At 37.6% G+C, this 19,774-nt stretch overlaps 1 protein-coding gene across 1 annotated transcript in view; it reads left to right on the top strand.

The window, feature by feature from the left end:
- The window catches only part of LOC124162866 (DNA-dependent protein kinase catalytic subunit-like), a 299,017-nt gene that overhangs the window by 241,594 nt on the left and 37,649 nt on the right, over positions 1 to 19,774 (top strand). The window contains exons 52-53 of the mRNA XM_046539551.1: positions 6,121 to 6,227; positions 11,912 to 12,049. Coding sequence (XP_046395507.1) covers positions 6,121 to 6,227; positions 11,912 to 12,049 — 245 coding nt within the window. The remainder of the gene's footprint in view (positions 1 to 6,120; positions 6,228 to 11,911; positions 12,050 to 19,774) is intronic.

The raw sequence follows: 19,774 nt of genomic DNA, 5'->3' as shown, positions 1-19,774 counted from the left end.
ATAAAAAGCTACACAAGATTTACATCCCTACTTAGAGTACAAAGTTAGCATTATACCTAATTCAATCCAAATGTAGACGCCTATATCTAGTATACAGCAAACCTAATGATTTCCCATGAACCAAATGTAGATGTCTATCGTTAGTGTACATCAAGCAAGGAAATTCAAGCTCTGTAAAGTTCACCTGACTGGCCAGACAAGGTGAGATACCATAGAGGTCTTTCAGGGCATGGGTTCTGTATAGGGTTAACGTCCTCACTAAAAGAAACTAAAATCAATGAAACCAACGATAGCCTACAATGATGGACTGATAATTGAATACGACTTTGGCAATCACTACGCAATGAAAGTTACAGGAATTGCAATATGGAATATGATTTAACCTGGAAAATTGAAGAAGCAAATGAAATTCAAGTTTGACTGGGGATAGGTACTTCAAGAAATTATATATGGGAAGGAAAAGTAAAAATTGATAAATCAAAGGCATATGAACAATGTTTATTTAAGATACCGGAGAGAATGAGACCTCTGCATACAGATTTGGATAGATAATAAAAGAAATAAAGTAAAATGGAATTTGATGCCATTTGGAGAAAAGGATATGTAGAATATGGCTTACAATAAGTGAAAGATTCAGGGATATTAATAGGAATCACAGAAACACTGATTGAGAATAATAGTTTATGTATTTTCCATAAAATAATAATTGTGCAGATGTTATTTAGGTTTACTCATAGAAATTCATTCTCATTCTCTTCAGAGAAGACTGAATCACTCACTTTGTCCATTGAAACACTGTTTTCATTAAAACTTCCACTTATATTAGATATGCCACAATCTGAAAAAATATACATATCTATATAAATTTATGATGAAAATTTTAAAATTCCACAAAACTATATGTTTAAGGTAAAATGATTTTAGGAATTCCAGTTTTGTAAGACTTACCAAATTAGGTCAATGCCTTATTTTTGTTAGAAGCACACAACTTATTTTATTAAACTGCTATCACAAAAACAGTGAATGATTAACATATAAAAGCAATCCCTAGTAACCTAACAACCAAACAAGGTTTCCATGTAAACAGTATCCTGCAACGTATGCATTATGGTTATTCATGGCCCATTTTGAACTTCCATCGGTTGAGTCATCTGTAGACTCTAAACAGACAGATTTTTTAAGTCAAAAATTTTTCATGTGCTCTCAGGGATATATATACTAACAAGTGGCATAAAAAGAAGCCTCCACTTCTTGGAACCGTTTTTGTCAAATACCATGCTGAAAACACCAGAAAATTAGCAGAACATTACTTAACAAAGAGTTATACATAATTTCCATAAATGATCTTATATAGAATTCCTTAAATAATTCTCAATTGCCAACATAAGTTATGGTAACTTAAACGCCTACCGGATGAAAACCTCGAAGGTAGGCGACCCACGCAACATTCTTATAGAATTCTGTAAGAAATGCAGAGTTCTTATAAGAATTTCTGTAAGACTTATAGAATCCTATAAGACCTGTAGAATTCTATAAGTATTACAGAATTCTTATAGGTTTTTATAAGAATTTCTGTAAGACTTATAAGAAATTTCCAATAGAGTGGGGTTATTTGCAGTACTTTTAGTTATTGCACAAGCTCTGGATTGTATTTGAAAGTCACACACTGACAGCCTTGTTTTCTTTGCTCACATTATTGTTGTGCATAGCAACCTCAAAACATTTGTACTTATATATTTACACTTTTATTAAAACTGTCTATGTGAATATATGTTACCCTCATTGAGAATAATTGCCAACATAAGTCATGTACATTTCACCAATAACTCAGCATAAAAATTCACGCGGAGTTAGAGCACTTTTGAATTTTTTTACATACTAGCCGTAATTTTAATTGTCTTCCCTTATAATGCACTCATTCATGTTTCTTTTAATTCATGCTTATCATTTATGTAAAATAGTGAATCATGAATAGCATTAATTAAATTTTACATTTATTAACTGTGGAAGAAATGGGCTGGACTATTGAAATAAATAATATGTTCATGAAGCGTTCTTGTCCAACTGTGCAGGAACCGTGCATAAGGCGTTCCGTTCATGGGCCGTGCGTGGGTTCCAGGTTAGAGCGTGGGTACATTTCCCAAACACTTCATGAACAGCCCGGGAAATTTTTCAAGTTCTAAGTCAATATCTGATCCTAATTTTGCTTAGAAAATTATGAACACAATGATGGTTGTTTTCCTTAATTCATGATGATATGTTAATGATCATCAATTTTGTAAAATAGTGAAGCATGGATAAATAATTTCATTTAGTAACTGTGGAGGAGATGAGCAGAACTAAAATATCTGTTCATGAAGCGTTCATGTCCAACTGTGCAGGAGTCGTGCACAAGGCGTTCCGTTCATGGGCCGTTCGTGGGTACCAGGTTAGAGCGTGCGAACTATTCCCAAACGCTTCATAAACAGCCCAGGAAATTTGTGAACCGTTTGTACAGTACGTGCACAGCTTACGAACAGTTAAGCGAACAGTTCATTTTCACCAGGGTACCAAACGCCATTTCAGCGGCACGCCCATCTGTTACTCGGCTTCATCCAACTTCTTATTTTCAAAAGGTAGCTTGCTTAACCCTCACTCCTGCTGTCAAGTGCTAGCGGACAATCCGAGGTGTTTTGCAAAATACACGTGCTTCTCCACAGGATTTTCTTCAATTATTTTCAGTCCATCTTTGGAAGTTCTCACGACATAAGCAGATGAATTCGAATTGCTAGCAGGGAGAAACCAAATACAGTAAAACCCCTCTTTTACACTTTTGAGGGGACAAGGAAAAAAAGTGTAAATCGCGGGAAAGTGTTAAATCGAGGTTAAGCAAAATTTAATGAAAAATAACCCCTTTAAGTATAGTTAAATGTTATATTTTTCATATGAATAATGTTTTAAATGAATAGTAAGTATAAAACATTTAATTATGATAACAAAAAATTCTTTATTAGTACTGAACTCTCAGTGAGGTAGATCATACAAAACATCAGTCTTCTGAAAGAGATCCTTTAACACAGGACGATAAATAAGTAAATACTGATCAATCAGTAAAATGGATAAACATTTTCCATTCATTCCATAAAATTAAAAAAAAATCGTCTAAAGTAAAAATATTTTAATCTTAGGACAAACTTAACAAAAATATTTGACTTAAAATCCATTTAACATTTAATTAAAAACTATATGTATCACCCTTAACTCTCAAAAAGTCTTCTCAAAATTTAAAGCAAATAATGAAATATCACCGAATTTAAATTAAACATTCTGGGATGAATTCAGTGATTAAAAAAGAAGCGCCATTACAACATGTTCTTTTAATTAGCCTTCTTCTGGGAATATTCCATTATCTTTGTTTGCTTGGTCATTTTATTTGTCCAAATTATTTCTACTCTTTTTTCTATTATATCCAACAGCTCTAATTCTTTCTCATTTCCTGCAACAGTTGATAAATGTAGCCTCAGTGTACTGACAGCAGACATAGCATTGATTGTGCTTTCTTTTGGCATTTCTGTATCATCATCATCCTCCTCACTTGCTGTCTCATCACTGTCATGCAGGTCAATTATAGCTTCATCAATAGTAAGTGACTTAAATGTTGGTAATAGCTCATCCACTCCCACAAAATTTGAAAAACTTATTTCATCTCCAAGTAATGGCAACTGATCATTGGCTCCCAAAGCTATATTACCACCCCTCCCTTCTTCCAGTGATTCTTCACCATCCTGTTCCAATTTGCAGTCTTCAGAAAAACTAAATCCTGCTTTTTTAAAACAATTAGTGCTTAATTGTGCGTAAGATTAATTGCTTTTATCACTAGAATCTTGCGGTAGTTGGATTTGAATACATGGATTATCCCTAAATCTAATGGCTGTAATTGGCTGGTACAATTTGGTGGGAAGAACACCAGTTTTATATTCCTCAAATTCATATTTTTTGGGTGGGCTGGGCAATGGTCTAAAAATACTACAATTTTTTGGTTTTGTCCACCCATCTTGGCATCTAGAGACGGCATTTGCTCCTGAAAGAAATGTGACATCATCCAAGCTTTGGTATTAGCGGCATAGGTTGTGGGATATGTCTTGATATTTTTGAAACACCTGGGATTTTTGGATTTTCCAATGACAAATGGCCTTAACTTTTCACTACCACCATTAGCATTAGCACCTAACAATACCGTTAAACGAGCTTTGCTATGCTTTCCACTATGGCAAGATTCACCTCTAAACTCTAAAGTCTGATGGGGAAGTGTATTGAAAAAAAGACCAGTCTCACCTAAATTGAAAATTTCTTTTGGAGCATACCCTTTTATATGCTCACTTAAACAATGTTCCTTCCACTGTGCCACTGTTTGGGGATCAAGACTATTGGACTCACCAAAAATTGTTTTGTATACAACATTATGCCTAGTCTTAAACCTGCTTAACCACCCGTTTGAAGCCTTGAAGTCTTCAATTCCCAGCCTTATTGCCACATGTTGCACTTTTTCCTTCAGAATAACTCCACTGATGGGTATGTTAGAGGATCTGATGCAGTGAAACCATTCTTTTAAAATTTCTTCTAGGGTATCATATTTCTAATACTTTATATATTTTCGCCTCTTTGCACTGGGTCCGCATTCCACTGCATGGGTTTCTATGTTTTTGCAAGTTTTAACAGCAGTGTATAATGTGGACACTGGAATCCCAAGTTCTTTGGCAAGGGAAACGCGTGAACCTACATGGGAGTCAACTCTTCCCAAAAATTTTATTTTATCTTCTATTGAAAAAGTTTCTGGGCCATTCCGTATTTGATTCGCGTTTATTGACGCTGTCACGAAAAAAAAGCAGGGAAAAAGAGATTACGATTAAAACGACTTTAAAATTAATCGTAGAACTTTGTAATAACGTACGCGAAGGAGAACACCCAGTGCGTGGATCATCACGAGAACGACCACGAATATAAACATAGCGTCTATATTCGTAACTGCGATGCTTACAAGTGAAGTGGAAAACCTACAATACTAACCACCAACAAATGGAATGAAATTTAAACTTCGCAAACAACCTGTCTCAGAAAATCCTGCTAGTGGTAAGAAATAAATGAAGAAGGAATTATTCTCGTAGTTCAAAGAGGCCGTATTAATGATAGTGGCGCTGGTAACAGGTATGCCAAAAAGGCAAGGAGCTTGTAAATACAATTTCCTTTCCTATAATTACTACCTTCTTGCAAAAAGGTTATCCCTACCTCCGATCTCTTAAACTCTTTCTTCTTGATTACGGTGCGCTATCCGCCATGTTCCCTTTGGCAGCCTGGCGTAAATAGCGGGTCATTTGAAATTTCGTCAGCGTAAATGCGGGGAAGACTTAACATCGTAGAGATACTTAAATCATCGGGACCTGACGAAAACGTCGCAAATTGCAGGAAAACGTATATTGCGGGGGCGTAAAAGCGAGGTTCTACTGTATCTTGAGAAAATATCCCTTCGTCTGTGACTGTGACTATAGACCATAACTCATAAATTGACTCTTGATATATGTTTTCGAAAAAAAATACCGCACCGATTTTTTCACCCCATCATTTTCGGTTCCCCACGTCGAACCCTTTTCACCGCTCTAATCCACGAATTTGATGTAGTTCGTCAACTTGCCTAAAACGGTGCTGCGTGCACTAAACGACTACAGTTCTCTACATTTTTCCGAGTGAACTACCAACGACTTGCGTGCGACAGTGTATGACGCAAAATTCTAAGTATTTGAGGTATTCGAGACGGTACCTTTAGCATAACTATTCGAGACCTCGAATATCGAATACTTTCTAGTATTCAAGTACTCACGGATACTATTCGCACATCTCTAATGCTTACCATTAAAAATCAAATGTAAACCGCAGTGGCGTTTCTTTGCTCACACAAAATCCTCTCCTTTTTTCATTTACCCTTTGTTGTGACATCGCCAACCAGTCACTGTAATGTGATTGCTGCATGTCATACTCATTCACTACAGGCTTCTACTGTAACTTAAGAGACTATTTCTCTGACTGACCCATTGATTCTTTGATTGGTTGTTTAATGCTTAACTAATGTTTTATTTTTAATTTTAGGTCACTCCGTTAACTAGAAGCCTTGGAGTAATTGAGTGGGTTGACAATACTCTACCATTGCGAAATCTGTTGATTTTATCAATGGACCAGGATGAGCAAACCAAATTGTAAGGATATTGTTTTGGTCTCTTCGATAGATAGTAGCAGTTAAAATACTGTCTCTATTATTTCAATTCTTTTTCTTTTTTTACTTTAGGTGGTAAAGTTTTAGTTGATTTAATGTGGGTACTAATTACTTGACGACATTTTTTTCCAGCAATGAGAGCTGATATTGAGGATGGGGTTTTTGAGACCTACATATTTAATCACTCAATGCCATTTTACATGCATAACAAATGTTGGAGTCATATAATGAATAACCATTTGGATGGCCTATAAATCAGTATGCTTTTAAAAATTAGCCCTAAGGCTGCACTAGTACAAAACTGGTAGTATTTATTTTACAATGATTACAGTTTCATGGACAAACAGGTTACTTAGTTGCAAAGTTTTTTGCAGCAGAAGAAAGTCAATGGTGAAAAACTGCCGAGATAAAATCAATTGTTTGCGAGGTTACTTTGTGGAATCTTTGCATGATAGATTAAAAAGTAAACTTTGTTGTATTCCGCACAATGTTTATTGAAAGACTTGACCAGTTTCAATCTTTTGAGGTCATTATCAAGAGTCAAGTAAGGGAGTCAAGAGACGAACATGTTCAAAGTTGCAATTTTGTGATGTCGATGCTTACAAGGTAAAGCTAGGTGAGCTGTGTGATTTATGCTGTTTGCGTTTCCAGTCCTTCTCGTCTTATTTGAGTTTGCTCATACTATGCTTGTTTATTCTAAAATAGTCCTGTTTGGACAGTGTTGAATATTGGTCTAGCCTTGTTGTAACTAGGAAGCTTTGAGTCAATCAATAGGAGCTCAAAAACTTGTCAAAATACTTAAATAATATTCGCTTCTCAATTGAGAAACGAAACATAAAACTGCACACCACGTACGCTATTAGCAATACCTCTTAACGAGCTCAATCAGCCATTAGCAAGTACAGTGCAACCTCGATAAAACGACACCCCATGGTGCACCAATAAACACTCGCTATAGCGAATTGTGGCTTTACCGGAGGTGGAGCAAATAATAGCCAAATTACCTGTTGCGAACAGTTATACAGGAACAGGAGTGGTGCGGCGACAGATAAATTTATATCCGATAAACGTAAGCACAAATCCAGACGAAAGACAATGTTTTTTTCCATCACTAAATTTCCTTACTCAAACAACAACTAACTATTCAAACAATTAATAAGTGCCGCACTGAATAAAAATCATGCAAAGCATTGTTTTGTCAATCATTATGCCAATGCACAACCGACGAAGCCATTTTTCTATGTGCTTAATTAGTGCATTTACGTAATCATTCTATTATTTTGGTATTTTCCACTGAAAATTCAAAAATTAACTGATAAAACTGTATCGCGGTTATTAAATGCCTCAAATGTTTCTATTGGTGTATGTTTATTGTTGCTGTACGTTAAGGGGCAGTGAAGTGAAATAACGTATTGCATTTGTTTCTGCAGTCAAAAATGGTGGAAGGTTGTATAACAATCCTGCCATGGAACTTGCAAATTTATGATCAGAGTCCTTTCTTCCACGACTTCGGGTTTACACCGCAGCGATCACCAGCAATAATGAGGGGAGATAACGCTTTGGTGATTTGCATTAGTATAATCAAAGTTCCGCACTCTTGAAATTCTTGATTCGCAATCTATCCCTGAAATACTCCGCTTTAGGCTTAGGCATAGCCCCTTTCTCAGAAGTTCCCGCAGATTGGAGTGGGCAAAACCACCCGAACAAAGCTCCTTATAACTCAACATAGTCTGCATTCCTTGGGCGCTTTTGTTTTTTTTAATTGTGAAGAGCGAATAGGAAGATACATTAATTTCGAAACTCTCATATTACTCCTTTATTTTTATTTTCTCGCTTGGACGTGTTTGGTGTTTTTTTGGCCATGTTGTCTGCCACCAAATGCTCTCTATTCACGTAACTCACGGACGTGCGGGTATGCTGCCGACTGCTTTCTGCCGCCCGAGGAACAAAAGAAGATCAAGCATTCGCAAATGCTAATGCCACAATATTTTCACCAAAATGAACTACTTATTTATCGAACGACAGTTTACTACATGAATTTGAGACTGAGCACTCCATGTTAACTTCATTTCTAACAGATCGCCAGAAATTACAGAGATTAGGGACTCTTGGTGAAGGTATTCCGGCGATCCCTCCGGCAAAATACTCGCTATGGTGAGTGCCAACAGCAAAAGGGCCTCGTAAAAACGAACTTTTTAAACATGCTTATTATAGGGTCAATTGACGGTGCATCGGCTAACTCTCGTAATAGCGGGGGTCTCGCTATAGCCCGTACTCGCTTTAACGAGGTTCCTCTGTATATTATTTCAGTTACTTCTCAATCAAGGAAACAGAAAACTGCAAACCACTCGTGAGATTAACTAGCATAATTTAATTTCAGCAGACATATGCGAATTTGAAAAAGAAATTTACATTAAAAGTAATGAAAGTTGCGAAAAATTGTTATCGGTTCCCAGTCTGGTAAATAACCTTGAAACTTGTAAAGTAACAATGAACGGGACGAACAGATGGAAACGCCAATGTCGTCAAAAGCATAAAAATTTACATCCGTACAAAGTCATATGGCTTCAATAATAATTTTTTTAATGAGTCAAGGGATTTGGCAAGACGTTTCTCAAGTTAAACAATACCATTTACACAAAAGTGATTAATTTTTTTAAATTCTACAGTGGAAAATCATAAAAGAATCACGCATTTTATTCTCATTAATAACATCAAACCAGAGGTAGAATTTCATACTTCGCAACATGGATCACACTGAGTCAATTATCAAAAGGAACATTTTTGGTGCCTATTACGTAATACGCATGATATAAAATTTTCATTAAATATTTCTCCATGACTGTCTGAAATGTGTTATTTTGGTCTTATTCTTTTTTGAATCTCATGCGTGCCATTGCCGAAAGCTGTTATTAGGCACCTTTGGGCCCAATAGGTGACTCAACTGGCAGTAGGCATCCAGAAACATTGGGGCATTGAGGCAGGTAGACCAAAAAAGGTTAAAGGTTGGTTAAAAGGGGGTAGGGATGAAACTCCCCACACAGCACACAGGCATCTTTAAGACGTCCAGTGACTGTCCGCCAAGTTGCTTACGGACAACCGTAGGCTGTCTGCATTTATGCCGGAGGATGTCCGTATGTCAGTAAAAAAGACTGCCTATGGACGTTTAGAAGGTGCCCTCCGGACACGTTTAGATTAGGACTGAATTTTGTTACCAATAAATACTAGGTCCGGACAAGAATTTAAATGAATAAGGCATTGATTTCATATGCAATATTTATTAGATTTCTTTAATACAAGAAGCTAGCACAAGAAATTACGTACTTCTTATTTTTCTTCTTCCCCTGCGAGCGCTCCTTGACATGCCTAATTCAATTTCTCACGGTCACCTCTGCATCTTTTCCAGGGACAGGCATGCTCTCCTGCACTGCTCCTGTGATGATGAATTATATAATGGGGAACTTGCATGGGTTGTCGATTGCTATAAAAACTATTTTAAACAGGTAAAATGGATATATTAGCTCGCAAAAATACCTTAAGTTTCTCCATTCAATATCAAAAGAAATAAAAAAATTGACTTTAAAATCGAGAAAAATTTCCCTGAGCCGACCACTGTGCGAAGGCTCCCGAGCTCTGCCGAAGCAAAGCGTGACGTCATAGGTGCCTCAACTGCTGTTGGGAGTAGGGAAATACACTGAGCGCATGCTGTAAACATTGTTTTGAGGTAGGATTTATCCCCTCATCACCAATTGTGTATGTGCTGTTATTCTTGATAAGTTTTCCTATTGCTATTGTGCCACAATTGTTACTTGGGATACTAAAAATGTGACATCGGGATGATGAAGTACAAGCGTTTCACTTTGTGTGTTCAGTTATCAGAAAAATTGATGAAATTCATCTACATCTACACACTACCCCACAAGCCACCTAAAAGGCTTGTGGCAGGGAGTGTTAGGACGCCAGCCTTTTTTTTAAGACACCAAAAATTTATGCCACGACCCTCATGGTAATTGTTATGAAAAATTATTGCTGTACTTGAGAGGAAAATCGAGATGTAAAAGAAACTTGTAATACTGGAGGAGAATGATCGTATGCTTACGAGCCGTGCTGTTGAATTTGGCAATGCGGTATTAGCGTAGAAGGTGGTCCGATCCATCCTACAGTGGTGCGATTCTCTTCCTCTTGAAAATCCATTACAAATGCGTAGCTGGAGAGCCTTAATCACAGATAAAAACCACTTAACTCCTGTGGAAAACAAATAATCTGTTTCTCTGTATTATTTTCAAGTAAGAAGATGGGTTTGGAAAGATAATGCCAATTCAGAGAGCACAAGAAAATCACTTCCTTTAATTACGAAAAATAACTTTCAGGCAGTCATCTATGAAAAGCAATTTATAGGTAAAGAAACACGAGAAATGCATTTATTGTTAGAAGAAACTTTTATTTCATAATAATGTGACAGTTTCACCATTTCATTGGTTTCACAAATACGAATTCACAGTAAAACAATCTGCACACAATTCATATGTGAGATCGCGAACCGGTTCTGCTGCCAACACACACACAAGCTACAACCTATTTCAATTATATAGGTAAATCCATGAACAATATACTAGCACATAGCATAAAAATATAGGCAAATACAATTATCAAAAACTGGAAGTTGCTACCATTCTTTTATTCATCATGTACAACTTAAAATAACAGAGCTTGTTACGACGAAAACAACTATTTATTCACTAATTTAAAGCCTTAAATTAGCCCACGCAAGTGACACAGGTGACTTTTCTCATTACTGTTCGTTGATGTAATAGAAAAGCAAACTTCACACACAGTTTTGATCTTGATAGCTTGATCGTGAAATGTCATTGCACTACTGTTAGACATTTATCGATAGCGTAATAGCACTTTTTACAATTCAATCACAATGGAACACTGGTAATCACAACTCTTGACCGATATTTTTCATTCTTGTCAAGCTTTGTGTATTACAACTACTGGACCTTTTTTGGTCCTGTGAACTTCATAATAATGAGAGTCTTCTGTATTACTTTGGATGTTTAAATCTGATAGCACTAAAAATGATGAAAGAGTTATGTCTAAAAATAGCCCTCTGTGTTAAAATGTGGTACATCAGTGTTATGATGAAAAAGTGGCTCATACCACAAATAAAATAGCACTTGGTAAAGAAGCAGTGATAGGCCAAACTTTGGTCAGTCAGTATTTTTTCATAGCAGCTGCAGCAGCCAAACCAAAGCTGTTTTCTCAATTTGGTGACAAAATGATTTCTTCTTTTTGGCATGTAAGTGATACATACATATCACCATTTTCAGAAGATCACGTTGGAGATAACAAATGTTATCATGTTTTTCCAGTCCTTGCGAGTGTTGTTGTTATTATTGTTGCATTGAGTATTTAGCATGCTCTATCAGCTAGAGAGGCATGCATGGGCATTTTACTCTAGAGAATTTTATTTTTTATATTGATTTGAGTCATTGATGCTATAAAAATTCATAAAAATGAATGTAATGCTATGTGTAATTCATAATATACTCATTTTAATAATGTTCATCATTTCTTCACATTCATTGGCTTAGATCTATCATTTCCATTTCATTAAGTAGGGTAGTTGAGCTAGGTATTTTTTAAAGTTCTTTTCTGCTGCAGGAATAGTGTGTGTGAAGAAAATATGAACTGGATGGGGAAGGGTACCAACAACCTAACGGAAGTATTCAAGTACAGCATGAGAGAAACTGTAACTGCATTCACTGCAAGGGCCAATGCTTTTCAATGTGACTTATTGAGGTGAGTTGGATATGTGACTTTCAAATGTGTACATAAGTATCATTAGATGATAATACGATAATACTGCAGATGACCTTGGTGGTGAGTCACCACTCGGTTGTCTCTCCAAATGTATTCATAGCTAAAAGATTGGAGTGATGGCATTCCAGGGTGTCACCTGCTCTTCTCTCAATTGCCATTTCAATTCTTTGAAGGTGAGCATCTATCATATGCTGTTACTTGGCTACTTACTTGGATGTCTCAATTTGCCATTGACAGAACAGTTAAGGTACGTTTTCATGAACGCGTTTCAGGCGAACCGACGCGAAAGCGAAATTTTCAGCCAATCAGAAGCCCGGATTTCTTCGTGTGATATCGCGCACGTTCGCCTAGCTTCGCATCTCCCGAGATGAAATATGTTCAACTTTCGACGCGTGGGACGCGTAGAATCTCAAACATGGCCGACCAGCGAGGTTTCGTTGATGAAGTTATCATTTCGGAAATCCGGGTAATTTGGTAGAAATGATTTTGTTTTTATTATTTGTGATGGCGATAAAGTTTTAATTTTATTTACGTTCATTTTTCTGTTTATTTCTGCTTTACATTGCAATGTTATCCGTAAGCCGGTGCATCAAAGACAATGATTGAACAGCGTATTATCATGGATATTAAAGCTGTTAGGAGATGTTTGTGTATTTCGACACATGAAAACCTTAATTGGAGGTATTCCTGAGGCATAATCATTCGCGATCATGTTGAATGACGTGATTAAAGTCGTCATACTAGACGCAATCCATGCTAAGGATATCACCCAGCACGTTAAAATCACCTCTAGATCGATGTAAAAAGCATACAAACAAAGTTTTCTTGCGCATATGCACTAGATATGGATATGGAGTAACTACTTAGTGCAATTGTGTGCATCAAGTATTACTCTTAAGCTTACAAAGGGAAAGTTTAATCACATCTTATTCACATTTCAACGCAAAGGTTGATTATGAACATTAATAAAATATTACTGTGTTTGTGTAGGCATATGTCATGGCAACCGATTTAGTCCAGTGGTTAGCGCCCAACGCTACCATGCGGAGGGCCCACGTTCGATGCTGCTTGCAGGTGTATTTTTTTTTTACTTTTTAATGTATATTTTTGGCATAAACTTACGTTAAACTATTATTTTTATGATTTTAAATCATAAGAGTGTTTTCTGGATTGAAAATATTTCACATGTGCACGCTACGTATGTTTTATTATCTTTTGATTTTGATAGTTTTTATCGAACTGCTGTGGCCATTTCGGTATCAATTACCAAACCTGTTTGATATAATTTATCAAATTGGTTTGGTAATTGTTACTAAATTTTTCAATGAGCCATATGACGACCGAAAATTTTGATAAATTTCATCAGAATTCGATAGTTCTAACTAAACCATTTCTGGGGACATTCTTAAGTAATTAAAAAATGACTCGCGGTCGTTAAGCCTCATCTCTTGGAGGAGATGATGGTAGTCTCCCTGCCTTCTGCGTTCCTCAAATATTGGGCGAACCCACCACCTTTTTCTTGCATATCGCCGTCTTCTTAGTAAAACAAGGCCCAATAAGGCATTAAACCTCCATTCCATTTGTACAGGATTCAATGGCAGTACTGCATCCATTTCTTCCCTTCAAATATTTTCGCAGAAATACACTCCAACTCATATATCTGAAAGTTAGTTTGCAACAATCACACACGGTCGTGTCGTTTCTTTTTTCATAATTTCTTCTTTGCCGTAGATGTCGCGCAAGCACATCCTACGCGCAGGTTCGCTTTCGCTTGCATGTGAACGGTTCACGCGAATACGTGACGCGTATCGTCGCGCGCGTGCGCCTCTGACGCGTCTATGAAAACGTACCTTTATTCTTCAGTTCCATGGCAACCGGTCTCAATATACCTCCAGTATGATCTTAAATGTTGGTCCTCATGTGATTTCTCAGGCACATTCAACAAAATTATTAGGCTTTATCCTCACTGACAACCTTGACTGGTCATCACATATTGACTATACAGTAAAACTTTGATTTTACTCAGTTGGAGGGACCGAAATATGGGCACTGTGCAAATTCAAAGTGTGTAAAATGAAGAGTTTGTATTGAGGAGGAGTATAGTTTTCAGGATAACACTTGCTCATTGTTTTTAGAACGTTTAGTCATACACTTTTGTATAGTTCTGATTTAAGCCAGAACAGGAACCAGAAAAAAAGTCTCATATGTGAGGTTTTACGGTAAAGGAGCATGAAATCCTTTTCAATCGTGTCAGATATATGTTTCCCGGATTCAATTACTCATTTGGAGGCAAGAAAATGAAGCCTAATAATCTTATTTACTCACAAGCAACACCACAGATGACGTGTTACATAAAGAGAAAAAAACGTTGCATTCCTGAACAATGTTTCTCATGGTTGAATTGCTAGCATTTCAGATGCGAGAATTGTTAGGAAAGACGTCAAAGGGACCTAGTTTCTATACGAGTAGATAGGAGTTTTACATGGTCTGAGATTACCTATGCATGCATGAGGCACAGAGCTTAGGAAAATATTTCTTAATAGTCACCTATTAAAATTGCCTATGGTCGGTAAGTTTCCTTCGTTTGATAGGGTAATAATAATCCTTGTTTAAACCAAGCGCTACCTGCTGTTAGCAGGGTACTCTGCAACCTGCATCATATCGGCGCTCATAGCCTCGCACCAAGGTGGCCTCACACAGCGGCAGCATGAACCAGAATGACGTCACATGGGCTTTTCCCAGCATTCATACTTAGCCGTCGCGTTTTTGCGTGCTTGAAAATTTTCACTTTTCATTTAACACGTTTGCGGCTATTGTGAAATTTGCCATTTCTTCCCCGTGGGCGTCAATTTTCGTAAAAATTAAATCGATCCAATCATGTTAACATTAATGCACACTTCTTTGGTATAGTTGAAAATGATGAATTGCAATAAATTTTGGAAAACCTACTCCACTCCATCTCGCTTGATTCTTCGAGTTTTACACGCATTACACGTTTTATTTTCTTCTGTATTTATATATTGTCACCTAAAATACCTTCAAAACGTACAAAATAGAAACAATGAAATAATTTATACACTTACTATTATTATAAGCCCAGAATGCAATATTTAGCTATTAATTAATCCCCTTTTGCATATGCAACAACGTATTACACGTTTTATTTTCTTCGATATTTATTTACTGTCACGTAAATACCTTTAAAATGAACAAATAAGACGTGCTTTTAGATATGAAAACGATGAAATAATTTATTTACTCTTCTTATAAGCCCAGAATGGAAGCATTCAGTTATAAGTATCGGAAAAAATTCAGTATTTCACAGTTTTTTTGCAACTGTTTCGAGCCTTCATTACACTCTTTCTATTTCACTGTGATGCCTTGCTTCGGTTTTATTGCTTTGGGAACAAAATGCAGCAGAGGAAATCATACATCCTGTTCCTATTGTCATTGTTAGATGTTCAATGCTTTCAGAAAGTCGCAAAAATGGTTATCCCCAAAAGAACCGGGAAAACCTCTACCTTTGTGACGCTGGCGACCGACCGCTCAGTCCGCAGCACGCGATAGGAAACAATGGCTTTCCCTTTCTCTCGCCTTTCGGGGTGGACGTTCCATGGGATTTCGTAGACTCAAGACGGGCCTAACCGCACTTGTCCGGCGCTTAGAAAAGGCTAGGGCTGACGATATTCCGCACCCAACCTCACGCCTCCTAGGAGAGGGGTGGTGGTTGGGGCGGAACCTTTGAATCTATTATTTCCATAGTCTGCGGATAAGAAACCAAATTATTATTGGCATAGGTGAAGCTTTGCTTACAGTTTTATTGCAGGCAGACCCACTCGTGGGTGCAGTTATTATCGTAAGCTTACCCACAATTGGGTGTTGCAAGTAACCCTTAGGAGGCTAATCCCTGACAGTTTCGTTTTTGACTAATCTTGTACGGCATCGCTTCTCACATAGTGGCCTTGTCGCAACAACGCAATCCACACGTCGAGTTTCAAATTAGTCGAGCCGAGCGGAGGGCCTTACATGTACGATGGTGACAAAATTTTCCTTGCAGTGAGAGAAGAACTTTCAGTCTTGGCTAATAAACGAGTGCCACTGGATATACGAGTCCATTTTCCTTGTCTTTTTGTGGAGCAGTGATTTTTGTGCTATTAGTGGCAAAGAAAAATTAGAGGAGATGGCTGACTCAGATGCATCTCAATTTAGTTCTGACTCCGATGATTCATACATTCCATCCGATTTCGAAGAAGACAGTGAATCTTCATGTTCAGAGGACGAAATTGGAGAAGATTCACCTGAAGAGGAAGAGCATGTTGCGTTATCAAGCTCCGATGAATGGGGAGACTGCACCAATCGTACAGATGGTACCTTGGAGAGGTCGATTACATTTTAGGCAGTACCTGCCTGGAAAGGCTCATAAATATGGAATAAAATGCTACAAACTGTGTAGCCCTGACTCATTCACGCATAATTTGCAAGTGTACTCTGGGAAAAGTGAAGTGCCAAACACGAAGGAGAAGGTTGGACATGGACACAAAGTTGTACTGCAACTAATATAGGGACTTTTTGATGCTGAGTGGACATTGTACATTGATAATTTTTATGCAAGTGTGAGCCTAGCTGAAGACCTTTTGGGTAGGGAGACCTATGTTTGTGGCACAATGCGGGCGAATCGGAAAGGTAATCCGCCAGAGGTTCGTCAGAAAAAGTTGAAAAGGGGGGAAATTATTGCAAGGCAAAATGGAAAAGGTGTTAGAATGATGAAATGGCTGGACAAAAGACCACTTATGATGATATCCTCTAATCCCGACCTTGGTGAGATTTTGCAACCAACCACGTCAAAATCTAAGCGAGGGGAAATAATGAAACCAAAAGCCATCATAGCTTACAATAGCGCGAAAAAAGGGGGTAGACATTTCCGACCAAATGTCTGCTTATTATAGTTGCATCAGACGAATTCTCAAGTGGTATAAGAAACTGGCATTAGAACTGCTTCTTGGGACATGCATGGTGAATTCATGGGTTTTATATAATAATTATGGCCAAAATAAAAAAATGGAAATGCTGAATTTTCGAGAGAAAGTTATTGATGGATTATTGAAAGAAGATGTCGTCTTTAGCGATGTGGCTGGGGGAGGTGTTCCAGCTTCGAAGAAGTGGAAGTCCTTGCACAACCTAAGTAAATATGAAGGTACTGCGAGGATAGGTAGGAAGAGATGACTTGATCCTGCGAAACACAGCTCGCGCTCTTTCTTCACGACTTTATAAAATCTGGTGAATCGAAAAGACAAGTTGACGCACTGTTTCTAGATTTTAAGAAAGCTTTCGACACTGTACCTCACAACAAACTTTTATACAAATTACAGTCATGCGGATTAAACGAAACAGTTGTAAACTGGATACGCGACTTTCTCAGAGATCGTAAACAAAGAGTAGTTCTTGACGGAATTAGCTCTGATGTTGTAAAAGTTACATCAGGTGTTCCACAAGGAAGCGTAATCGGCCCCCTGTTGTTCATTTTATACATTAATGATCTCTGCTCCCGCATTAGCAGTAAAATACGCTTATTTGCTGACGACGCTGTCATCTATCGCGAAATTAGTGATCCCTCTGACTCTGAAATTCTATCATCGGACTTAAACAACGTTCATTTGTGGAGTCAAGAGTGGGGACTCGAACTCAATCTGAGCAAATGCATGGCGGTACATTTCTTGCGGAATTCATTCAACACTAACAATGTTTATGCAGTGGATGGCATTAACATAAAGGCAACAGACGAAGTGAAGTACCTGGGAGTTACGATAACCTCGAACCTCACGTGGGGAACACATATAAAGAATATTTGCGGCATAGCCCTGAAGAAATTAGGATTCGTCAAGCGTATTGTGGGAAGATTTTCGGATGAGAAAGTAAAAGAAAGGTGCTATTTCGCTCTCGTCCGACCGCACCTTGAATATGCAGCGAGTGTATGGGATCCAGTGCAGAAAGACTTAATCCGCGAACTGAACAAAATACAAAGGAAGGCTGCGTGGTTCGTCAAAAACTGCTACGGGCGTACAGACAGCGTTACTCAGATGTTAAGCGAATTAGGCTGGGAGCCGTTGGATACTCGGAGGCTGCGCGCTAGGCTTAGATTGCTTGAACAATTAAGAATGGATATCTTTAAGAGCGACACAGAGAACATAATCTTAGAGCCACACTATATTTCCAGGTCCGACAGAAGCGATAAATTAAGAGAGATGTCTTGCCGAAATGACAGATATGGGAATACCTTTTTCCCCCAAACAATGAAGGACTTTAATAAACACTAGTCCCAACTTCATTAGGACACTTCATTTTTTTTTTTTTTTTTTTTTTTTTTTTTAATAGTTGTAAACGGCTGGTGTCCTAACACCCCCTGCCACACGCCTTTTAGGCGGCTTGCAGGGTATTATGTAGATGTAGATGAATTGTTACGAGAGAATATGTAAAGAAAAGAGAACGAAAGAGGCGAGCAAGAGGGCAAAAAAAAGTGAACACATTTTGTGAGGAATGTGATGGACACCCTACAATGTGCTTGGATGGTTTCAACAATATTCACCATTGACATTGTCAAAGAAAATGAGTGAATATATTGAAAATAATGTAAATAAGTGATTATATTGAAAATAGTTTGAAATTATATATGAGATTCGGCGAGTTTTCGTTGTGCTCATTTGTATTCCCCATTTAGAAAATTGTTTCCATTGACCCAATTAGGATATCCAAACTGAAAATGATATTTACAGAAAAACCTCTATGTAGTGAACCTCTTTACATCGTAAACCTCCATACTTCGTACCAACCCTCTGGTCCCGTCATATTTACATGTAAATTTATAGGCAAACCTCTATATAGTGAACCTCTTTATCTCGTAAAACCTCCATACATCGTACCAACAGGACAGCCCCGAAACGGCCTAACTACCTCTGCAAATCGTACCGAGACAACTAGAGACCAATTAATGCAGCCGCGATTACCTACATGGAATGACATTTTCAGCGATAAATGTTTCACGCTTATTTTTTTCTAATACACCTTTAATAATTTTCACGTTAACCTTTAGTTAGGGCATCCAACTCATCATCATCATCATCAGTGATTACTGTCCTTAGACAGGTTTCCACTGGACTTCTCTCCATCTTTCTCTATCCTGAGCATCCTCCTTTAGGTCTTTGTATTTTCTTCCTCTTCTTATATCATCCAACATTCCCATCCTCCTTCTTCCTCTTCCTCTCTTTCCTTCTATCTTCCCTTCTATTATTCTCCGTTCCAAACAATTCCTTCTTAATATATGCCCTAACCAACTTGCCTTCCTCTTATGAATCATATGTATTAATTTTCTTTCCTCGCCTATTCTTCTTAGAACTTCCTCATTCTTCACTCTGTCAGTCCACTTCACTTTCAACATTCGTCTCCATACCCACATTTCAAAACTTTCTAAATATCTCTCCTCCTTCTTTTTAACAGTCCATGATTCACATCCGTACAACACTACACTCCACACAAAACATTTCATAAACCTCTTCCTCATCTCTATTGGAATTCTTTTTGCTGTTAACAATGCTTTTACCTTTCCATACGCTCCTTTACCTATTGATATCCTTCTTCTTATTTCCTCAGTACAACTTCCATTCCATCTTACCAGACTTCCCAAATATTGGAAAGTCTGTACTTGCTGTA

This window comes from Ischnura elegans, chromosome 7, assembly GCF_921293095.1.
Source record: "Ischnura elegans chromosome 7, ioIscEleg1.1, whole genome shotgun sequence".
NCBI lineage: Eukaryota > Metazoa > Arthropoda > Insecta > Odonata > Coenagrionidae > Ischnura > Ischnura elegans.
Note: the sequence above shows the minus strand (reverse complement) of the source record. Positions and strands in the feature narration are given on the sequence as shown.